At 46.2% G+C, this 27,174-nt stretch overlaps 1 protein-coding gene across 1 annotated transcript in view; it reads right to left on the reverse strand.

Annotated features, from left to right (window-relative positions):
- Positions 1 to 6,584: 6,584 nt before the first annotated feature.
- The window catches only part of LOC144128651 (uncharacterized), a 20,747-nt gene continuing 157 nt past the window's right edge, over positions 6,585 to 27,174 (reverse strand). Inside the window, exons 2-6 of the mRNA XM_077662218.1 lie at positions 24,708 to 24,961; positions 23,454 to 23,535; positions 17,127 to 17,250; positions 9,868 to 9,992; positions 6,585 to 6,796 (exon numbers count right to left, since the gene is read on the reverse strand). Of these exons, the coding sequence (XP_077518344.1) occupies positions 6,720 to 6,796; positions 9,868 to 9,992; positions 17,127 to 17,250; positions 23,454 to 23,535; positions 24,708 to 24,929 (630 nt within the window). The 5' untranslated portion in view covers positions 24,930 to 24,961 and the 3' untranslated portion in view covers positions 6,585 to 6,719. The remainder of the gene's footprint in view (positions 6,797 to 9,867; positions 9,993 to 17,126; positions 17,251 to 23,453; positions 23,536 to 24,707; positions 24,962 to 27,174) is intronic.

The following is a 27,174-nucleotide window of genomic DNA, read 5'->3' on the forward strand; positions in this document are numbered from 1 at the left end:
CGTACAGTAGTGTTGCAAGTGGCACGTGTCCATCAAAACACAGGTGATTCATGCAGGTGGCGCCGCGGCCCACAACTGCGGCAAACTCTCTCCGATTTGGGCCGGCTCCTGTTGGACACTGTTAATTGCTTGAAGGCATCGTTCTCCTCTTCCCCTGTCATCTGCCCATCGTCGGTCGCTGCCCCAGGCGTCCTTGCTGTGAACCAGTCAAAGGGAAGTCCATTCCCCTCCCCTCCCGATCCAAGCGTGGGGAAATCTCTGCAGGTACCTTCACAGCTAGGCATCCATCGTGGGGTCAAACGACGTGTCGCCAGCAGGGTTGTAACAGCTTCCTCACCAGCCAGACGAGGCTCGGCGGGTAGCAGTCGCCGCTGCTGCCCGAAGAGACTACTTAATTGCTTGCAGAAAGACCAAAATTTCTCCGTCGCTCATAACATAACCACATGCTCAAGCAAGCACTCAACTCCCCTCCAAGAAAACCAGTTCAAAAGAGGGATTGCTACAATATGGTTATTATAGCTGTTGGAGAAAACCCCACACCGAAAACTCTCAGGGCCCACGTATGCTGAGAAAACAAAACATGTTACTACACACATTCACACACATAAACACAGGAAATAAAAAAACAAGTAGCAATTTTGGGTACCTGAGGAGCACCCCGGACTACTTAGAAAGAACGGCTAAGTGCGTCCGCGTTTCCATTCAATTTGCCCCTGTTGTACTTTATGTTGAAATGTACTGCTGCAGACTCAAGCTCCACCTTAGAAGGCAATTGTTCTTTAATGTCGTGGCATGCAGCCAGGAAAGGGGACAATGTTCTGTCTCTGTGATGAATATGGCACCTCCAAGATAGCATTGCAGTTTCTTCGAGATAGCATTCTAGTAATTTTCCAGAAGCTGATGATCATAAAGTCAAATTCAGGTCTACCTATAAGAAGGTAAAAGCTATTTAGAACAATTGGTGTAACTAAAGTGACTTACCTTGCGAGAGTTCCAAAGCTGCCTCTGGTAGTAGTTGCAATGTTTACAGAAAGCTTTGCTAAGCAACCAAGTAAAAATTCTCAACAACGCACTTTATTCAAGCTATGCAGACATTTTGCTCTGCAAAAAAAAGTTAAATTTTAACACGACATTATACAACATGAAACAATAAAGGAAAAAACAACAAGAACACATAAGTGCACCTGGGAGGCAAAGCACTGCCATACAGGAGCCTAAATGATTTGAAACATAACTCCAGTTTCAAAGACTCCTCATCTGCATTGTCTGCAACAGGAAATAATGCGTTCAACATATTTTTTTAATGGCAATACAGAGCAACATATTACATGCTTGCATGCCTTTTCCTGTACAACACATATGAAACACCGCTGGCATCATGAAATGTGATGTGACTTTTGTACATATTTACAGAAGCTCTATCAATACCTTTAGAAAAATATCAAGCCTTCAGCCGTCAGGTGGTTCTCACCCACCTCGGACATGGTAGTGCCTTGTCTTCTCGTACATTAAAAGACACAGCACTTCAATCACTCCGTCAAGTTCAAAAATGATGCAACAATAAAGTCCACATACGCAAGGTCTGTTTTCCAAACTGTATGGCAGCTCACGTGTATTAATTTTACTCTGTGCAGCAAGCTATTTTTTTTCCAGCATCCAGGAACAGCTCTGTGCAATGGGACAGAACTGACACTGTGTTTACATTTGGTAAAAATTACACCATTGGTGAAAATGACAAAAGGCCACAAAATTATTTTGGTTCCTCATAACAGCAACAATGCGTTGATAAGGTACCCTAGCACTAACATATCAACATTTTATCACCATTCCTTAATGCTGCTACGATTCTATCACTATACAGTCACCATTCAGCAGATTACTTTCTTCGGACAATGCTTATATATAACTGAGAAAATGAGCCCACACTAACCCTTGAAGAAAGAAGCTAGAGAGAACAACATATTTTAAGCAAATGGGAGGTGCTATGAACATGCTTGTGCAGGATTGAGGAGCTTAAACCACAAAACGTAACAAAAACAATGGTTCATTGTTCATAGTGAGTTCTTTTTTAAACTTTTCTCACCAATTGTTGTACCAAATGATGCTACTGATAGTGCCATCTTCTTTCAATCTCACAAAATAATAAAAGAAGTTGAGAGGAGCCATCCTTATTTCTTGAAATCTCTTTAAGCATAACAGGCAAACCATCCAATGCTGATGACTGTTCTAGATTAACTCTTTGTCCAAAAAACAGCTCAGTATAATATGCACCCATAAGGCAGCCACAATTTTTTTTACAAGACCTCAGATACACCAAGCTGTGCAGGCTAGTGAAGGAGAAAAAAAATGACACAGAAAAATGGAAAGCACACTCATATTAACAGAAGAAAACAATGTTGTCCAAGCAATAAACAAAAAAAAGCTAATATCAAATTAGTTGTAAACACAACAAACATTGGTAATAAAGATAGCTTAGTAGTGTTTTTCTTTTTATAAGATGACATGCAAACTGTTATGCGGAGTCATTTGTGACATATAAAATATTAGAGGCAGCACCAGCATCACCAAAAATTAGTGCCTGTATAAGAATAACCATCATACTGAATGAAGTTTTAACCTGTACTGACTACTGTTGTTTCAGGTTTGTAGCCTTAATTTATTCAAGGCCAATAAACAGCACCACAGCTCGAGCTGACATCTTCACAAATTTATTTCATGCAGTCTCAGATTACTGCTTATCCTGTAATGTGCACAATACACACAATAACTTTTCACAGCATCAAATTTTGATACAGCCTGACAGGCTTGTGATGCCTTCTCTCTCTCGCATTCTTCACCTCAAGCTCATGCCTGCGCCATAGCCATATGACCATTTTAAAAGCACTGCATGTTGGTTGCTGACATAAAGCTTAAATGGGAACCGAGCCAATAATGAATAATAAAAGAAAGCAGGACTTTATAGACACTCCTGAAGGCTTTTAAGTGACAAATGAGTGATCAGGACCATGTACAACAAGCTGAAAATTTTGAAGCAAACAAATCATCACAAATTACTTCATCAAAATAGCTTATTTCAAAGTGACTGGAACTAAGATGTCACGAAATTACAACTACCAGTAGTCCCAATGTTCCCACCGGTCTCACAAAAGTATGCAGGTAATGTATGTGGGTGTAGTCGTGACACCTCAACAAAGTAATGTTCACTTTAAGTACAATAAACATATTCTGCGATAAAAAAAGACAATGTTTCATATTTTGCAACAAATGTTGCAGACATTTGTTAGCAGATGTGCAGAACTCTATGACAACTGTGCCACATGGGAACCATGTGTAAGCTGATTTTGAAATGGCCATTCACCATGATCTGAGACGAGGCATACAGTACTCGTTCTGTGTCAGATGAAGTAGAACCTTAAAGGTCACTGGGGGAGAAAGCCTGTCAGACATTGGCATGATGCACTAAAGCCACATGTCTTCAAAGGAGCCCCCTGCTTTCTCTTCCGGTCATGCACAGCTCGACAATTCTGCGACAAATTGAACCGGCAGTGCAAAAGCATTGGCAGAACATGGCTCCTCACCCTCATTTCGATGTCGCTGCAAACATGCCGCGCTTGTCAAGCAGTCCCGTACAAAAGACGGCGCACAGTTTCACTGAGGCACGATATGCAGGCTTCCCTCCACACCTGTTCAAGCACACACACCTGGTGGTCCGAAAATAGATGTGGTGCTCTTGGGGAGCGCAGAGTAACAGGCAACAGTCATCGGTGCACAGAGAGTCTCAGTATGTCCCGTCTGATGAGAGTAAGACACTCTGTAGAGAGGAGATAACGTCACACACAGGTTTCCCTCACTTCGCCCGGATCCTGGGACTTGAGTAGTTCTCAGGTTATGCCATAACCCGGAGAGACGTGAATTCCCAATGCCTCCAGGCGCTTGGCTGTTGGACGACAAACAGAATGACACGGATGACGATCAGAAAACAGGAGGGTGAGATCACGATGTTAAAAAAACCTACACCTTTCAGAAGTGAACTGCATGAAAATTTTTAATACTTACTGCAATCTATTACAATGTTATTTTAGGCATTCAAAGAAAACCCGACGACTTCGCATGACAGCATCATTTCTCCAGAAATAAAGAAATGTGAACTTTGAATTAAAAATAAAGCAAAAAAATCTGCAAATTATTTAAAGCTTCAAAAATTCATGTAAAAGTGACAATGGGACCATTGTGCATGAGCATAATGAAGCTGTGCACAGTCGTGAACAGAAGTTTGCGGAATGGGAGTTCGTGGAGAAAAACTTATCTCTGCATGGCCAGGCAATGCATGTCAATGAAAAGCACAGAAGCATGAGCGGACATGCATGCTCCGTTCACTGGAAAAAATATCAGCTCACGAGCTAGAGGAGAAATGCAGGGATAAATTTTTTCTGTGAATCTGCAATTTTGGAAACTTCTGCCCAAGACTGCACGCGGGAAACACAGACATGATTGCATTAAAGGGACATTGAGGTCAAATCGGAGACAATAACTGACTCCTGCCAGTTATTCTCTCATTTAGTAGAGAGACTGAATGAAGCATTCATATTGTTTACATGACATCTGCAGAAGTCTCATTCATGAAACGATAAGAAGAACTCAAAAACAAATTTATGATAATTTTGTCACACTTATTAATAGAAGCAGTTTACAGAATTCTTATGTATTTAAACAGTCAATATACAGCTGAGTTGGAAACAAAGCTTCAAATCTTGCTACTTTCAGCAACATTTTATAAAAAAAATTGGCAGTGGCTAAATTTAATTTGGCTCACCCTGGAATTCAGCGAAAAGCAAGCGCGCTTGCTAAGTGTCTGAGGCTCGTCCATGGCAGCTCCGCTACATGCACGCGACAGCTGTTCTATATATACCCACACAACCACTTGGCTATTACGTGTATCACATGGTCTTACGACACCCTTATCGGATGACATCACGTCTTCACATTACCCCATCGGATGTTCTTAAGGTCGAAGGTCAACCCAAAGGTCACCCAATGTCAAAGGTCAACAAAGGTCATGGGTAAAGGGTTCGACACCATAACGGTACCACATACGGTCATACACTGCTATCCTTGGTTGGTCTGAAGGTCGTTCAAGGTCATTTTGCTGCCTACCCGAAGACTGTTTTACCTGGCGTAATGAAGCTTTTCGCTTCAATAACTGGTGACATAAAAAAATTCCACTCCTCTCATTTCCCAGAATAATGGCAGCAAGCTCCACCAATGGAGGAGTACAAATCGACACAATTGTAGGAAACAACATGACCATGCTCTGCTGAAAGCAGGAATAGTTGGGAGGGCTCTGCCGAATGGTGCAATCTGTGTTAATACAGCCAAGTTTGTTGGCCGTATTAACCCTTTGAGTGTCCTTTATGTACCCATATGACCGCTCTGCGTTCAAAAGTGGGTGCCATAATACAAAGCTAGCGTGCTTGGAGTGGTGCCGCCATCTGCAGTATATTTTAGAAGCTTGTATTATCTCTCTGCTGCATTTGTCAATTGAATGCAGAGATGCAAAATTTTCGGAAATTCTGAATGGCGGAAAAAATGGGGAATTCTGAAAACTAGAATATGCAGAAAATTAATATCCGGGTATGACCAAAGTTTGACACCGAAAATACATTTTATGGATTCTATGCATGCCGTAGAATGCTCCTCACAGCTAAGCCAGTGAATTGTTAGAGCTTAAATTTTGCACAAAACTGGCATTTGGTCGGCAGAATTTTTTTATACCACATTTGTTTGGGGTACTTGCCTGAATCACTAAGTAGTAGTTGGCTATTCGCATCGTCTGTAGCGATGACGAAACGAAACAAGCCACTCTCTCAGCGATTGCAACGGCGGCGCCATCTCGTCAGTCGACCGTGGAGAATAGGTGAAGGAGGGGGTCTTTTGCGGGAGGTTTGAAGACTTCAGCAGCTGCTTTATCAATGACCACGAAAAGCTTCATTTGGCCAAAACTGCGCTAAGTTTGAAGACTTTCGTGATACAGGATCGTCAAACCTCGCTCAAAATACTCCCTTGCTTCCTATGCCGCATCTTCACAGCCGACAAATGAGAAGGCACCACTGGTGCAATCACTGACAGAGCAGCCCGCTTTGTCTCGTCATTGCCACAGCACCGTGACCACTAAGCCACCATGGCGGACCGGTATTTTCTCCAGAATGCGGGCATTTGTATTGGATCGTGTGTCGCGCCAGTATTATGTAACATTTTTCTTTCACAAATGGACCAAGTCCTTCATCAGGTTTTACCAGCTAGCAAAGTTTCTAAAGTTTTTAGATATGTGGACAATTTTTTGATTATTTTAACCAAGGACGCAAGCTTGAACATTGCTAAAGCTGCATACGATGTTTTATTCCTATTTCGACAACATGGAAAAGGCTTGAATTTTACATGTGAACTGCCTGCGGACAATTTTTGACAGTTTTTAGATCTCAAGATTGAGTTCTAATCGGACAAGGTGTGTTGGGCTTACGCTCCGCTAGCAAAAAAAAAAGGACTTTTGCCATTTGACTCCTCGCATTCCAAATTAGTGAAAAGAGGCATTGCTTCACTGTGTCTTGTGTCTGCGCTAAGGAACTCATGCGTTCACAACCAATTGGCCAGGCTGGCTTCAGCCGGGTTCCCTGGTTAACTCGTGACAGGGGTCGCCGAAAGCCTCTTGCAGAAGATGAAGACTAGGGCAGTGAGAGCTGGGGCAGAGGTCCCCTGAGAAGAGGTGAGACTTGTGGTGGTCCACAATCTGGCCCACAATCTGAAAAAGGTTGCGAAGCTCGGAAGTGTTTGCCCTCGAGTCGAAAAAGGAAAGCAAAAAGGAAAAGAAAGAGGCTGCAGAATCAAGCATGGGTGAGATGTACCGAAGGGGTAGTTTATGAAATTCCCCTCTCATGCGGTTGTTCCTATGCAGGACAAACAGGGCGCTGTGTCAATGAGCGAATCAGAGAACATGAAAGAAACGTGGAACAAAATAAAGAGGGCCCAAATTTATCTAAGCATATTAGATCCTGCTCTTCATGCTCTTGTGAGCCATGTTTTTTAAAGGTGCGAATTCTTGCCAGGAGTAGCAATGCAAAAGCCAGAGAACTGATTGAAGCGCTCTATATCAGCAAGAAAGGCAGTTTGTGCATCAGCAAAACATCTATATATTTGTATCATGCGGAAAAAACGTTTTTTAAGCAATGCTTATCATATACGACTTGATGTGTGAATATGTTTCTTGCGATGTGTGAATATGTTTCTTGCGCAGGCGCCGGCTGACTGTATATATATATTTGTATGTAAGTGGTTTCTGCAAATTAAACTAGTTGTGAATGGTGCTCTGCCCTGTTCTCTTCTCTCGTGTGTGTGTGGTTTTGGCGCCTTTAAATTACGAAAGTATGGTTGTTCAGAGAACACAGCACATACAAAAAGGCGGTCTTATTTTACCCTCTTCCCACCTGGAAATACGAGCAGATCCATAAATAAAGAAGAATGTGTTATAAAATCCATGAACACAAATAAACCAAACAGGACGCAGCTTTATAAGTTAGAAATGAAGCAACAATGACTGACAAGCTTTCTAGCTTGTTTTCTGTGCAAGCAGCAACAACAATAACCGGGTGTTGCTAACCAGTAGTGCTAAATGCAAAAACCAGCGCTTTCAGTTTCGTCATTCATACATTCTACAAGCATATTCATCATCAATGTTACTGATTTTAAAATCCCCCCAAAGCACACGTTGACCCTCTGCCACCCTGCTTTCACACCGGACAATTCTGAATGGCACGCAGAAATTTCTTCCTTGTCACTCATTTATTCCTCTACATTCATGAGAAGTGAAAGTCTGTTTGGTTCACATGAGGTTGCCACCATTGACAAACATGCATGAGTTTATCAAAAAATTCAAAACAAGCAAATTCTACTTGTGCTGACCTCTAAAGCAGCCCTCCATAATGCCATCATATTGGATCAAATACACTCTCTAGATTGTAAAAATCGCCAATACGCAGAGCTGACCTATCCATGGGGACTAAGGTTGAGACATGGGTAGATCATGGCCAATGCCAGTGTCACAGTTCTGCCAGAAACATGAAGCTCCATGTGTAAAAAACTTGTTATTCTGTACACAAATCGGTTCTGCCAGTAAAAATTTGAACTGCATGCCACCATTGCCGCGTACCCAGCTCACTCACACTGGCGATACTTTCCCAGATGAGTGATAGTTAGTGCATCAGCAAATTTTTGGTAATTTCCAGAACATGCATCACTCTATCATGCAAAACCATCTGACTGTAGGCAGCTTGACTTGCCATTTGCTGGGCTAGTCAGTTCAGACACATGTGAATGTGGAAAGCACACTGTTTTATCCCTTTACTTGCATTCGTCTCCAGTTGTTGGCCCTGTGAGTTCGTCCTTACATGCCTGTTGTTTAGAGAGGTTTCATACTATGCACACGTAAACTTTATGTTTAAAGTCAAATTTTTTCAGACAACAAGGGCTGCGAGTTGGAATGACCATATTACATTTGGAGTTGATATATGTCCATGCACACTGCTACAACCTTTGGAACTGACAAGCCAAGTACAAGCTGGGGGACCAAGTCTGAGTATGAACACCTGTCTATCATCAAGACAAGACTTGTCTGAGAAGCTCTTTGCTTCTTGGCATGCCTGCAGTGTGTTTGGCATCATGCCCCACCATTTCTTCTTTTTAAAAGGGGGGAGGGGGATAATGCCATCTGGTGTGTTGCCAGGTGGCATATAGTTGAAGATGTAGACAAAGAGCTCAAGCTAGGTAGCAGCCACCTTCAAGTGATCCTCCCGCCTGGTGACTTGTGACCAATGTTAAACAGCAACTGAAGAAGTCTTATAATTTGGCAAGCTTGAAGGGATCAAATGTGCGAAACTTTCAGGTAAAGCATGTGAAGTCCTTTTGTGCTGGAATTTGAAATGGTGATATAATCACTGAATAAAGCTGCAACAGCTTTCAGGCTTATCTGCAGTGCACAGCGCTGGGGAGGGGGAGCAATGATGACGTCATGCACAGCGATGCTACATTTTCAACAAAGAAACATTTGCTTGAAAAAAGAAAACCAACAAGAGTAAAGGTAAAGCCCATGAAGCATTCGGCAGCTTCAGATGACGTGTGGTAAGAAGCGATGGGTAAAGGCAGCGAAAATTTGGTCTCGCCAACAATGATGGCACCAGCAAGCTTCTTCGCACTTTTCCTGCGCAATGAGGAGAAGTGTGAAGGTTGTTGTGACTGATCAGTGATTACGACACCAATTTAAGTTCCAGCGCAAAAATACTTGGCATGCTTTACCTAGAAGATTCATATTCGAATCCTTGAATGCTGTCGTATTTGAAAAAAATAGTTTCAGCGTTGCTTTAAACATGCCCTCTTTCACAAGTACGTGACAATATGCCTCAGTAAATGTACATCACGAGGGCACTCTCTGTACATGGTGTCAGCGTGTCCTCAGGGCCAATAGTTATTAATTTTAAGCCCAAAAATTTTATCTAGGTCATGCCAGCAGCCATGTTGAAAGAGGACTTCCACATTCTCCGTGTAGTCATGCTTTAGGAAAGCTTCTGCTTCGTACTATGCAATAAGGAAATACAACGTACCCGAAAGCAGCATTAGCACACCGCTTTTTGTGGCTTCAGCACGGTGTCAATTAAACAGCAAGACAGTCTGACAGCAAGAGCTTACATCATGCACTTTTCCGACAACAAATGCATGCAGGCTTTAGAAACATAGGAACCATGAATGACCACTACCACGGTTGTGCTGTGAATACACAAAATTAATTTGTTTTCAGCAGGCTAGCTTGCCTGAGGCACCCACCTCTTGTGTGCTGATCCCTGTCGCATTCTGCCTCCGACATTTCTTGGTGGTCGCCGTAGCTTCCGTTGGTCGTCAAGCGAAATGTATATGCTGCTCCCTCGCTGTCACTGTCATCAGCCGAATGACTGCGGAGAGAAGACATGAAAACAGTAAAAAAAATCATGTTTCTCAGAGCTCCTGCACCTTTGGTACAACAATATTGCCACCTGGTGTTCTCAGGTGGCGCTGAAGTGTCTTCGAAGACGTTGAAGTGTCTCTCGCTGGCTGGCTGGCTGCTTGCTGTATTCTGCTGGTTAGCGACCTGTCTCCCTGTTTCCGTTACATATTTTGGTGTAGGCGCTGGGTAAAGATCCCTGTATATGTCTCATACTCCTCCGGATACCCTGGGCTCCAGTCCTTCGCTAGTGGACACCCCCGTGCACCGTGCTAGCCGGAGAAATCAAGGCCTACCTCCCGAACACGGGCTTTTGGAGTCTGCCAGAGCACCCACCCATCGACCTGTCATGCCAGCTGCTGCCTACTACACCTTGCAGAATCCGCGACTGCCCAAACCATTCCACGGCAGTCAGCTCGAAGACGTAGAGGACTGGCTTCTCGAGTTTGAACGCGTGGCCTCATTCAACCAGTGGGACGACGCCGCTAAACTTCGAAACGTCTTCTTTAGTCTCGAGGATGGTGCACGTACCTGGTACGAAAACCGAGAAGACGCCCTAACATCATGGCACGAGTTCCGCCGACGCCTGCTGGAGACCTACACCAGCACGGATCGTCGAGAACGGGCTGAACGGGTTTTGCAGTCTCGCATTCAGATGCCGAATGAGACTGTAAGCATGTACGTGGAGGATATGACTCGGCTCTTCCGGCGAGCTGACCCGGCCATGCCCGAAGATAAAAAGGTGCGCCATCTCATGCGCGGCGTTAAAGAGCAACTTTTCGCTGGCCTCGTGCGCAGTCCACCTGGGACTGTTGCTGAGTTTCCCTCGGAGGCGGTCACGATGGAGAAGATGCTCTTGCGGCGGTCTACCACCTACGACCGGCCGGTACTCGCCGCTTCACTTACAGAGCCGCTTCCTGCCTTCGGGGCTAACCCTGGTCTTCTCCGCGACCTGATCCGCTCCGTTGTGCGCGAAGAGCTCCAGGCGCTTTTCGGTGCTCCCCTGCCGACGGCCGGCTCTCTCGCTAGCCTGGTCCGCGAAGAGGTTCAAGCCTTGAGACCTTCGTTCCCGTCCGTTGACCCGCCGCCTTTACCAACGGAGTGCCGTTGTCCAACGCACGCTGAAGCCTTGCAACGTCCTGCGCCCTCTTCGGCGCAGTTTCCTCCGTCCAATCAAGGCTCGCTGTTTTCCGCACACCCCGACACGTACTACATCGACAATCGACGATCACCCCAGCGGAAGACGGACCTGTGGCGTGCTCCGGATCGGCGGCGTCTCTGCTTTCACTGCGGGGAACCCGGTCATCTGTATCGCCAGTGCCCGTATCGACAGCTTGGGCTGCAGGGGTTCCCTATCGACATGCCCCGTCCACCAAGAGGTCAACGACCCCGGGAGATCGAGGACTACGTAGCCCAGCAGCGCATGGTGACAATTCCCCAGCGGCAGTCTCGGTCTCCATCACCACGCCGACCTTCGCCACAGCCCCAAAGCTCCTCCTGGATGGCGCAGAGACGGTCGCCAAGTCCCCGCCGGGAAAACTAAAGAGAGCGACCTCAGGGGGCGAGGCCGCTGGCAATCGATACGAACAAGACCCCCCGACAACGCGAACAGCGACCGACCGCGATTTAAAGGCAACGACTGCAGTACCTGAACTCGGAGATCGATTCTCGTTGGATATACCCGTGCTTCTCGATGGCTATAAGGTTAGTGCTTTGGTGGACACTGGCGCTGATTTCTCGATTTTAAGCGGAAAGCTAGCGGCGCTTCTTAAAAAAGTAATGACACCATGGTCCGGCACGCAGATTCGCACGGCTGGCGGACATGTCGTAACTCCGCTTGGCCTATGCACAGCAAGAGTCCAAATTCGCAGCTCCACATTTGTTGTCAGCTGCCTAGTTCTACCGAACTGCTCCCGTGACTGTATCCTTGGCGTTGATTTTCTCCGAGAGTATGGAGCTATTATTGACCTCCGAAAGCGCACTGTCACATTTTCTACCGAGAAAGCTGATGTTTACTCCGAGGACTGTCCACGCCGCGCCGCCCTTAGAATATCCGCCGAGAGCGTTTGGATTCCGCCATGCGCCAGCGTTTTTGTGAGTGTTCACTGCGACGGACTACGTGAAGGGACAGCGGTCGCAGAGGGCAACCTGTCCCTTTTGCTCACCCACGGCATCTGCTCAGCGCGAGGTCTCATCCATCTCCGCGACGGCTGCTCTGAGCTCCTGGTGACTAACTTCTCTAACGAGCCCCGGCACCTTTTTCGTGCTACTGCCATCGCATTCGCCGACCCCTTAGCGGAGGTTTCTGAATGTTTCGCGTTCGAAGCTGTTAGACCTGTGCGCCCATCCCTTGACATCAGCCCGGACCTTTCGGTGACTCAACAGCGAGAACTACGTGCCCTCCTACTTGAATACTCCTCCTGTTTCGCTTCTTCGTCGAAAGTCCGGCAAACGGCTCTTCTCAAGCACCGCATCATTACGCCCGACGATGCTCGCCCCATCCATCAGCAGCCGTACCGTATCTCACCGAAGGAGCGTGAGGCGATCCAAACGCAGGTGAAGGAGATGCTTTCAGATGGAATCATTCAACCTTCCAGCAGCCCCTGGTCTTCACCTGTCGTGCTGGTGAAGAAAAAGGATGGGACACTCCGCTTCTGCGTGGATTATCGGAAACTGAACAACATCACCAAAAAAGACGTCTACCCGCTGCCTCGTATCGACGACTCGCTCGACAGACTTCGTCGCGCCCAGTACTTCTCCTCCATTGATTTAAAGAGTGGGTACTGGCAGATAGAGGTCGACGAGCGGGACCGCGAAAAAACGGCGTTTGTGACACCCGACGGACTGTACGAATTTAAAGTGCTACCTTTTGGGCTATGTTCAGCGCCGGCAACTTTCCAGCGGATGATGGATACCGTTCTCGCTGGACTAAAATGGCAAACTTGTTTGGTTTATCTCGATGATGTCGTCGTATTTTCCGAAACCTTTGCCGAACACCTTGAACGCCTGAGGACAGTATTAGATGCCCTCCGATCGGCCGACTTAACGCTAAAGCCCGAGAAGTGCCACTTTGGGTACAAAGAGTTGAAGTTTCTCGGTCACCTCGTGAGTGCCGATGGCGTTAAGCCCGACCCCGAGAAAACTGCTGCTGTCGCCAACTTTCCTGTTCCTGCAACAAAGAAAAGTGTGCAACGTTTTTTGGGTCTGTGCGCATATTACCGCCGCTTCATCGCCGACTTTTCAAAGATTGCCGCACCCCTGTACCACCTCACGCGCAATGATACACAGTTCGTGTGGGCTGCCGAGCAGCAGGAGGCTTTTGCCGAGCTGCGCAGACGACTGCTAACATCCCCTGTTCTTGCGCACTTTGATGAAGAGGCTGAAACCGAAGTCCACACCGACGCGAGCAACGTCGGCCTCGGCGCCGTACTCGTCCAACACCAAGGTGGCGTGGAAAGGGTCATCGCGTATGCAAGCCGCACGCTTTCTCGCGCTGAAACAAACTATTCGACCACAGAAAAAGAATGCCTTGCGGTTATGTGGGCAACCATGAAATTTCGTCCGTACCTCTACGGCCGCCCGTTCAATGTAGTTACCGACCACCATTCGTTGTGCTGGCTTGCAAATCTTCGCGACCCATCGGGGCGCCTAGCCCGATGGAGCCTCCGCCTCCAAGAATTCGATTACACCATTGTGCACAAATCTGGCCAGACGCACGAAGACGCTGACGCACTCTCTCGCGCGCCCGTCGGGTTAGCGGATGATAGCATAGAGGACGAGAGTGGTTTTATTGGAGTTGTCAGCGCCTTAGACCTAATGACCCGCCAGCGAGCTGACCCAGACCTGCGACCTATCATTGATTATCTGGAGGGCCGAGCTTCTGTCGTACCCCGACAATTTTCTAGAAACCTGCCGGCCTTCTGTCTCCGGAACGGCATTTTGTTTAAGAAAAACTCCAGCACTGTTGACCGAGTGCACCTCCTCGTCGTTCCGGCAGATCTCCGCGCCGATATCCTTCTTGCTTGTCACGATGAGCCGACCTCCGGCCACTTGGGCTTTGCCCGCACACTTGCACGCGTGCGCCAGGCGTATTATTGGCCCAAACTTTCTCACGCCGTCCAGCGTTACGTCAGAGGCTGCCGCGATTGCCAACGTCGTAAGGCGCCTCCTCTCAAGCCAGCGGGCTTGCTCCAACCTATTGAACCCCCTCGGACGCCTTTTGATCAAGTCGGCATCGATCTTCTGGGCCCATTCCCTGTGTCATCGGCCGGTCATAAATGGATCATAGTCGCGACCGACTATTTAACAAGGTATGCGGAAACTAAAGCGGTGCAGCGCGGTACGTCATCTGAGATCGCCCAGTTTTTTATGCAACAAATCGTGCTGCGTCATGGCGCACCGTCCCACGTAATCACTGATCGAGGTACGGCGTTTACGGCACAGCTCATGCGCGACGTGTTCGAGCTCAGTCACACGAACCATCGCAAAACTACTGCCTATCACCCACAGACGAATGGGCTCACAGAGAGACTCAACAGAACGATCGCCGACATGATCGCAATGTACATAGACTCGCAGCACAAAACCTGGGACGAGATTCTCCCGTACGTCACATACGCTTACAACACGGCCACCCAGGAGACGACCCGATTTACACCATTTCGTCTGGTCTACGGACGTGACGTTCAGACGATGCTGGATGCAATGCTTCCATGCAGCACTGATGACCACCCACTCACGCCAGACGCCGAGCAGTTCGCTCAGCGCGCCGAGGAAGCACGTCAACTTGCCCGTCTTCACATTCAGCGGCAGCAGGGCACGGATGCACGCCGCTACAACCTCCGTCATCGGCACGTCGAATACCATCCGGGAGACCAAGTTTGGGTGTGGACCCCGGTACGCCGCCCAGGCTTGTCTGAAAAACTGATGTGCCGTTACTTTGGACCGTACCGAGTTTTGCGCCGCGTCACCGAAGTGACCTACGAAGTTCTTCCTGACGGGACTGTGCAGCCTCAGCGTCGTCCACCCCGCTCTGAGGTTGTGCACGTTGTCCGCATGAAACCCTACTTCACGCGGTAATGGATAGTACGCTCAGTGTTCTGCTAGTTTTCGCGTGGGACACCTTCGCCCACCTCCCTTGTACATTTTTGTGTGCTTGTGCTGTTTTTTTTTCTCTTTCCACTGCCCATACTGCAACCCCGCTTTTGTTTTTCTTTTTTTTGGAGGGGGAGTAATGCCACCTGGTGTTCTCAGGTGGCGCTGAAGTGTCTTCGAAGACGTTGAAGTGTCTCTCGCTGGCTGGCTGGCTGCTTGCTGTATTCTGCTGGTTAGCGACCTGTCTCCCTGTTTCCGTTACAATATTGAAGCACTGTGTTGTAAGAGCTTTATGTAATTAAGCTTGTTTGATGATCCTCCGAGAGTACAAAGCATGAATGCTCGTGAACAACACAAACATGTTGCTGAATCCAATGTGATGTAGCCATTATTGCCTAGAGTGCAAACTACAGCACATAAAAGGACTATGAAACTGTGCTGCCTGGATACAAAAATGTCCTCTCGATCGCTTCACCGTGCCTGCCATGACTGGCCTCTCTTAGTTCTTGAATTCAAAGGGACAAGCACAGAGGACACAACAGGTGGACTACTCCATGAAATATGCACTCCTATTGGACCATTCTTTTGTCCCTTCAACCTGCAGGAAACTGAAAATGCTCCAATGCCACTACATTCAGGGACATCTCAAGAGACACTACAACTCTTTGGTCAAATATTGATGCACAGCTTAGAGAATGAGAACCTGCAAACTACAGAACTCCCACCTGGCTCTTCTAGAAGAGATGGATCCAAAGAAAATTACAACATAGCAAAAAACTGCTCCAAAGCACGCACAATTCATAGCAAGGCAACGTAACCAACAGGTAAAAATAAGCAAATGTGCCAAAAATGGCCCTCTCAAAGAGAAACTGAAAAAAGGCAGTAGGACACCTACTCCATCCATACTGAAATTGGTATTGATTGCTTACTATGTTTCATGTCTAAAAAGCATGTCAATACCATTGAGGTGCTCACGAAAATGCCTGCAGAAAAGTTCGCATCCTCAGATGTTTTAAAATATACGGCGAAACCTCCCCTTGTTAACGATTCTGCCTTCTGGCCAACCAAAATGCACAGCCTTTGTGGATAAGGACAGATGCATGTAATTAATTTTAGGAGCAGAAAACCACTGCTCTCAGGTGTTCACAAATTGGGACCACGAGGCAGGAGCCGGCACTTCCCAGAGGTATTTCTTTTTGCTCTGGCCACACATTTAGCGCACAATAGATGTCATGTAATGTAATGAACCATGCAGCGAGGAATGCCACTCTCAGTTTAACCATCTCGGAGCCTACAGTTTCCCAAAGTGATTGTTTCAAAAGGGTGCTTTTTAGTGCGACAAAGGGAAATGGCAATTCCATCCGTGCCTTAATTGCAGCCACCCTTTGACTGTTTACAGAAGATAATAAGCCTTAATGAAACACTGAGAACAATTCCATCCATTTTTTGCTCTCGGTAAAATTTGATTGTCTGGCTTTTTGTGGCTATGTTGAGATTCGTTTGGCAGCAAGGGCACATTGCTGTAAAATTTGGGGTTGAAAGTAGACCACAACATTATTTTCCACCGCCTGACAGCATGCTTGCTCGGAGCTGACACCGCGTGCTCAACTTATGAAACAAGTAGAGGCTTCTTAGTGCTCAAGCACCCCTACTTTTGCAATTCTTCGTTCAAGCATTTGCAAGGGTAGTTCTGCCATCTGTTGTAACTTTGTAGAAGTTTTTCTATCGTTCTCTTGCCATGTCCACTATGAGGCTTCAAGTTTAGAGGGTGCATGCCGCTGCGCCTCCATGGGCCTGCTCACTGCTATCAGCGGCAAGCCAAAGAATTGCACCACTCTTGCATATCTCTCTCTCATCTTTCGTTCGCTAGTTGCTGTTTTCATTTTGTCAGGGCCGCTGAAACTGCTCCCTCCGTGTTGGTGTGTCACTCCCAGAAAAAACCCAACACTGAAAGAGTTAATGCAGCATCCTAGAGAGTAGTGAGCTACTGTCGTCATCATTTAGCCCTTACTTGTCAGCAGATGCTAGGCTGGATGACTTGATACCCATTCTGTGGTTCCTGCTCTCTCTTGACAGTCGCTGCTCTTCAATAACTAGTTGCGCGGCAGAGTCAGAGTTTGTTCTCGTTGTCAAACCTGTAGAAGAACAGAATAAGAAAATAAGAAGGGTAAACTAACATTCTGCAACATTAAACCTAATGCAGATATGAGATGTTGCACATGGTTGTCAAATAATTTTCTACGCACAAGTACACAGCTAGGATAAGCTCTGCCACCTGAAAAAAATAAATAGGCTCGTGGTTTTCACTTGCGATGTCTTCAGTGGCAACAACACAGCTTAACCTTAAATGGGAGCTGACATTCTCCATGCAGGGACAAAAAGCACCATCGGAGATAGAGAAAAAAAGAGGAGCAAGACAAAAGGTTTGGGAAAAAGCTTGATTTTTTTAAGTCTTTTGAAGGGCCCTGTGTTTTGTCAAGAACATTTGTACTCTGATGCATCTGACGGTTAAAGTTGACAAAGCAGCTTCTGTTCAGGTTAAGCCCTCATGTGCTTTCGATATCACTGTGAACACCTGTCTTTGAATGCATGTCTTACAAGCTACTCAGTTTGAGTACATATGGGGGAATGTGTTGTACTTCAGGGTAGACATCAAGGCTTTCCATGAATTTTGGAGTATCTATTCCTGGTCTTTGAATGGTAAAAAAAGAGGTGAGACACAAAAATGTAACTGTGTGTCAACAGCAGCTAGACGACCCATTCGCCGGCAGAAACTATAAGAATGCGGGGGGTGCAATGAAAGGGACAAAAGGAAAAGGGCCCCCAAATGGAGACGCCAAGAAGGGCATAAATAAGACCAGGAAGATGCCCTGTGCCAACGAGCAGGCCTGAATGGTAAGACTAGTTGAGATGAGAAGATCAATACTGCAAACAATGCAACTGCGGAACCTGGAATTGAGAGGGTCTACTCGCGCTCACCACCCGCAAAGGCCCACAAAAACACGACACAGGGACAGCTTCGACTGAGATGTGAACCAAAGAAGGTGCTTTCGTGCTAGTTCCATTAATACAGCAGTTCTTTGTTCTTAGTTCCAGTAAGGTTTTACCTGTGATCTCTCATTTCTTTGTTTTACTAACCAGAAGTTTTAGAAGGTTTACATCGTAGCAAGTAGGCAGCTGTTTCACTAGTGCGTAATTGACAGGCGTGCACTTTGCTGTGCTTTCCTCCATACTAGAGTCAGAGTGCCCACCAAATTGGTGTTTTACAGCAACAGCTGCATGGTCAATGCTCGGTGAAATCGTGTCACCAATGTCAATAGCTGCACACTTTGCACCCTCCCAATCACCCAACCCTTACTTACTGCACGATCCCATGCATGATGTGCACCTACCTACTTTACCCCTACACCCCACATTCTACCCAGAGTTTGTAAATTCTTCAAGCGGCATCAGCATTTCACACACCAACAGCTTTGCTGAAATTGACCCTACGACACAAGTGTAAACATCTGGTGAATGCTTAAAATATTATGATTTTTACAGGTCTCCCCTGACTGCTGCAACTGAAATTCTTCAATAGAAAACCATAACTGGAGTTTGTGATAGAAGTGAAGGTAATAAAATGAAGTTTGTGACAGACGGAAATGAAATGTTCGCTATAGGATTTTAGCTGCAGCACAATCTGCATTGACATGTGCTCCCTACAGGAACCAAATCAGGGTAATAGCAGAGCATGCCTTTTGTTGCACCAAAAACCCGTCTTCTCAATGCTTGTGCAAAGAGAAAAACCTCTGCTGTAGGCTTAGAACTTATGCATGACAGTTGCGCACCAGCTCTTAGGACACAACTTGAGGCCTCTCTCGCTCACCTCGTGTATGGGCAAGCTGATGGAAACCATGGTGCGGGATAGGCTCTCCGAACACTTGGAGCAACGAAACACATTTCCAGACACTATGTTCGGCTTTCGCCCACATAAGTCGGCACAGGACGTACTCCTCCAGCTCAACAGAGACATAATACAACCAGTCGAACACCCACACAATGACAAGGTCGTCCTGGCCTTGGACTTGAAAGGAGCCTTCGACAACATCAAACACAGCGTCATACTGACACACCTCAATAAAACCAACTGTGGCCGCAACACTTTCAACTATATCAAAGACTTCCTGACCGATTGAGCCGCTCTAATCAGAATCCAAGGGGAAGAATTTGGTCCGTATCAAATGGGTACGCGGGGGACACCACAAGGCATGGTGCTATCCCCCCTACTCTTTACTTTGGCGATGCTCCATCTCCCAGACAAGTTGAATGGTATCGAAGCCATACGGCATGCGCTGTATGCCGATGATATCACAATCTGGGCCACAGAGGGAAACTTAGGGCACATGGATGAATGCCTGCAAACAGCCGCTCACGTAGTGTATCGCTACGCAGGGCACTATGGTCTCCAATGCACACCCAACAAGTCTGAATTTGTGCACCTTAGGGCATCCCCTAAGGACACTACCCAAATACATCTCTCCTTAACAAGTGGCCCCATACACGAGGCCAAAGAGATTCGAATACTCAGGCTCTTCATCCATAGCCAAAGAAGAGTAGACGCAACATTACACAAACTCCGCAAAGTTGGAGACCAAGTAGGCCGTATGGTCCGTCGCGTCACCAACAAGAGAGGGGGTTTGCGAAGCAGGGATGCTGTGCGGCTGGCCCATGCTTTCGTAATCAGCCAAATCCTCTATTCGGTCCCTTATCTACCCTTGCGGAAACACGACGAAGACAAAGTTGAGGTAATACTCCGCAAAATGATGAAGAGGGCACTTGACCTTCCTGTGTCCACCTCCAATGCGAAACTTCTTGCATTGGGAGTGGTGAATACTTTTCAGGAACTCAAGGAAGCCTATCTCACAAATCAATACACGAGGCTAGCCCAAACGAAGTCGGGTCGGCACTTGCTAGCCCGCCCTCACATCCAACATGATTTTCACATTCAGGAGCGGGTCCGAGTGCCCGAACTCTGGAGACGCGCCGTCAGAGTGTGACCCCTCCCCACTAAGATGGACAAGGAGGATCATAGTGGTCGTCATCAGGCTAGGGCGGAAGCCTTAGCGCATCACTATGGCAACAAACATGGTGTCTTTTACGTAGATGTAGCTGGGCCTACCCACAGGGGGTGGTACACGGCCGCGGTCATACATCAAGAAATACAGGTGGATGGGCTTTCCTTTCGAGCCCCAGGCACAACACAAGCTGAAGAGGTTGCCATCGCCCTAGCTGCTTCTGATTCAAAATCCAAACACATAATAACAGACTCGCGTTCGGCATGTCGCAATTATGAGGCTGGCTGGATAACTCCACTAGCTGAACGAATACTAAGGAACTGCAGCCAGGATACCGATCCTACACCCCGCTGCCTGGTTTGGACTCCGGGCCATCAAGGCCTAGCAGAAAACGAAGCTGCAGACGCGGCGGCCCGAGCACTCATTCACCGGGCGTTCCCATTGGCTCTTGAGCACCTGGAACCTGAAGGTAGCTACTTACTCTCCTTCAAAGCTATCACATCCTATTATAAGGATAGGCATCGCCTCTACCCGGCCCCTGCACAGGCACTGGGGAAAGCAAACGAACGCGTTCTACTCCGATTATTCACGAACACAATGCTGTGCCCGGCAGTACTAAAACACTTCGATCCCGCGTTCACTGGCAGGTGCAAACACTGTGGGGAGGTGGCTGACACCTACCACATGGTTTGGGCTTGCCAGCGCAACTCAGCTCTCTCCCCCCACCCAAACCCTACCAGAAAGGAATGGGAGGCGGCCCTGCTTGGCTGTTCGGACCTTCAGTCCCAAAAGGTTTTGGTCAAGAGGGCTAAGCTGGCGGCTTCGACCAATGGGGTCCCGGAATAAGGACTCCACCCATTGCGGGGCTCTTTAAAGAGCCTCACCTCTTTCATTAAATAAAGGCTTTTCACCACCACCACCACCACCACCACCACCACCACAGTGAAGAGCTTGCACAAGCACACACTTCCTGATGGCGTGCATACCAGAGCACACATACGGAAATTCCTCAAACCTCTCAGGCACGCTATGCTGTCCTGAGATGCAAGTTGCATATGGTTGTGTATAAATCTAAGTTATTGCTAAAAGTAAGCCACCAGGAACCAATTTCACTATTTTTCGTTACTGTATCAAGGCTAGTTGTTCTCAGAAAGATTATTAGGAAACCTAAATACAGGGACAATGCATGGCTGGAGGTGAATTTTGACAGTGCAGGGGCCTGAAAATTCAGTCAGTTATTCATCCGGTAAATGAGTGCTAATTAATTTACCATACATGCTATCCGAATGGAAGAATACCCATTGAGCCACCCAATTGCAGTGTCCTCTGACTACTCACAGAGCCCACAATATAAATGATTACTGCGTCGCGCTATTGCTGTTGGTTCTTTGATCCAGAGTATGGTGGAAAACCGCAAAGTTTCTTTTTTCCTACAAGCTTCCCTTAATATGTTGATTCATCATCACCATCGTCAGCCCGACTACACCCACTGCAGGGCAAAGGCATCTCCCATGTCTCTCCAATTAACCCTCTCCTTTGCCAGCTGCGCCCACCCTATGCCTGCAAACTCCTTAATCTCATCCTCCCACCTAACTTTCTGCCGCACCCTGCTAGGCTTGCCTCCTCTTGCGTTACCCTTAAGGACCAGCGGTTATCTTGCCTTCGCATTACATGCCCTGCCCAAGCCCATTTCTTCCTCTTGATTTCGAATGGGATGTCATTAACCTGTGTTGTTCCCTCACTCACTCTGCCCGCTTACGGTCTCTTAACGTTACACCTATCATTTTTATTTACATGGCTTGCTGCGTTGTCCTTGACTTAAGCTGTACCCTTTTCGTTAGCCTCCACGTTTCTGCTCCATAGGTGAGTACCATAATATACAGCTGTTGTACACTATTCTCTTGAGGGATATTGGTAAACTGCCATTCATGATATGAGAGAACCTGCCATACGCACTCCACCCCATTCTTATCCTTCTAGTTATTTTCCTCTCATGATCTGGATCAGCTGTCACTACCTGCCCTCGCTTCCAGCACCTCGCTGCTAAGTGTGAACGGCTGTTCCATTGCTAGACTATTGAACATTACCTTGGTTTTCCGCATGTTAATTTTTAGACCCACCGTTCTGCTCTGCGTGTCTAACTCATTGATCATAATTTGCAGTTCCTCTCCTGAGTGACTCAGCATGGCAATGTCATCAGCGAAACGTAGATTATTTAGATATTCTCCATTAGCTCTGCGCCCCAAATGTTCCCAATTCAGGCCTCGGAATACCTCCTGTAAACAGGCGGTGAATAGCAATGGCGAGTTCGTGTCTCCTTGCCTGACACCTTTCCTTATTGGAATTTTGTTGTTGACTTTATGGAGGAGATTCCTATCTATATCTTCCAGTATTTTGACATAATGCTCTTCTACACCGTGTATCCGCAATGCCTGTATAACTGCTGAGATTTCCACTGAGTCTAATGCTTTCTTGTAATCAACGAAGGCTATATATACAGGTTGGTTATTATCTGCACATTTCTCTAGTATCACCAGATTGAAGGTGTGAATATGATCTATTGTGGAATATCCTTTATGAAAGCCTGCCTGATCATTTGGTTGATTAACGTCTAAGGTTGCCCTGACTATTAGCGATTACCTTAGTAGATACCTTGTCGGCAATGGTCAGTAAGCTGATCGGTCTGTAATTTTTCAAGTCCTTGGCATCTCCTTTCTTATGAGTTAACATATTATTTGCGTTCTTCCAAGCTTCTAGTACGGTCGAGGTCATAATCTTGATACAGAACTAAGACAATAGCATATTTGCCCTCATTTGAAATTATGAGCTTGAGTGAGAGACACTCAGTCATCTTGGCTTTAATATTAAGGGCAAAAATACTGAAAAAAGAAAATCCAGCATTAAGCAATATTTTTAAATAGTGCAACTTGTGCTAAAATAAAAATATTCTCACAAAACTGAAGCACTTCCTACACAATGCATCTTGAAGAGTGCATAATTTAGACCCATATTGTGAAGTGGAAAATTAATGACTGCCTGCAATGAGACCTTATACAAGTGTAGCTCGTTTGCACCACATCAGAAATTGTATAAAGTTTGACCCAACCTTTCACTACTGTTAATGTACGCACAATCGGGAGAAAAAAGTAACTTAGAAAAAAATAGGGCTATGCGATGAACATTCCCAGGAGAACCAGCAAACAACTAATGCATAAACTCCATTTACAGTTCAAGGTGTAAAATGACATAAGTGTAACGATCCATCTTTGCAGGGCACTTACCTGCTTTCCGGGGTGTCTGATAAATATTAGATACAGGAGCTGTAGTGCCATCTCTCATGTGAGAGTAGGTGTCCTCTTCTGTCTGTCAGAGAGAGATAAAAAGGATGATGATAAAAGATGATAAAAGCTGACAAAATATAAGGCAACAAAACATCACAGTAAAAAAAAAAAAGCTGTAAGTAGAAGACTTGCAAATAAATGCATCCCTTCAAAATAATAATAAAAAAAAACATGGAAGGAAAGGCAGCATGAAAAAGACACACAGTAGGAAGAAATCAAACTAGCAGTTAGCGTTTACTTTTGCATTAACTTGAGTTTTGAATAGAAATTCTACATTTACGTAGACAAGCACGAATTTTTCTGCCATTTTTCTTTTCTATTTTACAACAGCATCTGCATTATTGGTGATTGCTTGGTGGCATGACTGTGTTTCATGTTGAAAAGGCTTGTGTCACTGTGGTTCTTTTGTGGTGATGCTGGTAGTCCTTTGCTGACATTTGTGGTACCTATTACATTAATACATTAGAATATTTAGGAGGCCCCAGTTTAGTCTCAGGCTCCGGAATCTACCACTGGAGATTAGACATGTAATGCACAGTCTTTTGTGAAATAAGAAATTTTAGTTTACATCTAAATCTGATTGCACTGTACACTGATACATAACATTGAAGTGATTGCATCACAATGCATGCTTTCATAGTCCAACAGAATTTCAGTGATCACAAATTTCTGTGATGCGGGGAAGGGGGGGGGGCTCTGACATTTTCATATCTGCATTCAGATGCTGTGTGTTCTCATAAAATCTTAAGAAGGAAGAAAAATGTTTCAGGAGGTGGAGTGAGAGCTTGTATGCATGCATAAAAGGGCAAAGGTAGAAGCCTACACTTATCCACTTCAGTTTCATAACATGAACATTTGTCTTACTTCTGCTGGCAGCATAATACCGGCATATAGTAAAAGCAACACAACAGCAGGAACAAAATAAAGGACAAACACAGGCACTGCCCCTTCTAACCCTTCTCTTCGACCCCAAGGTCGCTCTGGTTTTTCTTAAGCCGACAATACGCCAACTAGCCCAACTTGAGGCTGACACCCAGATCAAATGACACTGGGCAGCTATTACTACTGTCACTAGAAGTCCAGTAATGAGCACATTTTTGAGAGCCGGTCACTGGAGTTACCATACTAATGTAACTTTCAGACAAAAAGAGGCCCCCGCCTCTCTCCCAACTAGTGACAGGAGCTCAGACATACCCATCTGGGGTACGGCACCTCGTAGATGTGTTCACGCCGTGTCACTCTCTTCAGCGTCTGCACAGTGGCGGCTGCCTCACTCTCCGATGAGCCCCCACCGCCCTGCTTGTTCAGGGCCTGAATGCGGCCCATGGCATATGGTGAGGGGTAGTACAGCTGCTCCTTGTTTGGGCTGGCAGTCTCCAGGCTGCTCCCAGTCTGCTTTAGGATGGACAGGCTCATAGCTTCCAGGTTCTTATCTTCGGAGCACGAGTCTAAAAAGAAAGAAAATCAAAAAGTGAAAGTGAAATGGTATGTTATCTCTGTGGCCCTTCTGTACTACTAGACTAGAATTAAATGTGAAAAATCTCACACGGATCAAACGGTGCATGCTTTCGTGTTTCTATGTTCACACATGACTAATTGGTGCCTTTTATGTCTTGGTGTGATCCAAAGAATGTTACACAACCCCATGGGCGTGACGTTATGCCATATATTCAATATGTAATAACAAGTTCCATCCATTTTTGTTGCCTTTTGGGCAACATTATTGTGTAGGCAAATGTATTGGTGAGGGCCAGAGAAGAGAGGGAGGTACAAACTCAGCGTTAATAAGAGGCTTGGAATAGTACAGTGCCGTAGTCTCTGACAGGACAAGGTAAAACCAGTAACATTGGATTTATCCCAGAACCTCAGTGGCGAACTTAAGTTTTTGGCATTCTCAGTGCATAAGGAGGATGAGTATGTTTTGCCCAAGGAGGACTCATAACTGGGAGGTGCGGACAGACTCCACAGGAACATACCCCTGGAGCATTAGTCAAACTGTAGCTGGAGTGCTTGGAATCTGAACAAAACTTTATGAGACACTGGAAGATAAGTCAATGGACACTAGAGGAACTTGCCTGGCAACCATCTCATGGTGTTGAGCTTCTCCGCATGACACCCTCACACCCCCTTCTTTGCTTAGCTGCACTAGCTATCAAAGGATGGCACCTATGGTACAGCAGCAAGCACCATGGATGGCGCAAGCACATGCGGGCATAGGAGAAAGGTGATCTCTGGCCTTTGGCTGGACTACCTCAACATGCACAGATGACTGTGCATGGCTCTGCTCTTTGTCAGCGACAAACCTCACGGGAAGAGGTCTCATGAGCTCCCTCCATCCGGCCTCGGAGCATCGCCTAGCGAATATGCACTTGAAACTTGGCGAGTTGGACAATCCTGCTTCATAGTGAAACTTTTCCGAGGAACATCTCCTCGTCTGCCACTAGTCAGATTAAGTAATTCTAGCAGTAATAAATGCCGCTTGTCAGTAAGCACATTTTTTAACTCCTCTATTCCCGAGAGCATGGTCCATTATGGTCAGCTTGTGTGCTGTTCAGCTCACAATCACATGGTGGTGTAGCGGATTGACTGTTAGCAGTGGACAAGCGGACGATAGATATATTATTGCTCTTTCTAAAACCGCACAGTGGCATCAAGCCTGTCATAAACTCCTGGCTCTTTTGAAGTGCTACAAGAACAGCACCAGCAGTATGACGAAGATCCACAGTGACACATAGAAAGCCTCGTCACTAAAACGCAAGTTCAGCAAAGACCCTTGGTTTCGCTGGACCATTTGATAGAGGGGGCTCAAGCCCAGAGTTGTGCATGAAGTTTAGGGTGCGCATGTGACAACACTTTGTGGCACAGACACAAAGAGTGTGAAGAAGATGCGTTCGTTCGTGAACAGCCTGCTAATAAGTGGCACAAACTGGACTTCACTGAGCATGTGTCGAACAGCTGGTACAAGAAAAAGATAAAGCATCAGTTGAGAAAACATTAAAGCATTTTTATGAGAAGAGATGCCTGCTACACATGGCCAGAACTAAATCTTCCAGAGTTCTCAAGTGTGCCATTTATCATTCCAGACTTACCTAAAGACCTTAAGAGACAGGTGCAAGTGAAGTCACAAAAAGCAAGTGAGAAATTTTTGCACTGTTTTCAAGACATTTTCCCGAAAGTTACATTAAGATCACAGTGTTTCTGACATGCCGAAAACAGGAACAACCAGGAATCCTGGAGATATAGGAATTAGGCCATGTCTTCAGGCTGCCTAACAATCTCATGTTGGAAGACATAAAATGGTGAATTAAGTGTCAACCGCAGTTAGAACCAAACACGACATGTTACAGTAAAGAAATGAAAACACGAATTTCAGCAAAAGCTGTTGTGAACAAGTATACGCATTAAGCAACAAACTGTTGTAATGTTTAATCCACTTTGTTTTGTTTCATGATTTCTGCTCCCCAGGTATTCATGCCTTGTAGCTTAACAATAAAAAAAGGTTATTTTATGGCCACAATTAACTGCATCATTTACCCTACAGTGGTCACGCCACCCCTGCTCTAATCATGTTGGAATATATCAATTTCACCAGGCCACAAAGCATTACGAGAATCACCATTGCAGCCCTTGACAAGAGCACACAAGAGGGCGGTGTACTGAC

The sequence above is a fragment of the Amblyomma americanum genome, chromosome 4 (assembly GCF_052857255.1).
Source record: "Amblyomma americanum isolate KBUSLIRL-KWMA chromosome 4, ASM5285725v1, whole genome shotgun sequence".
Lineage (NCBI taxonomy): Eukaryota > Metazoa > Arthropoda > Arachnida > Ixodida > Ixodidae > Amblyomma > Amblyomma americanum.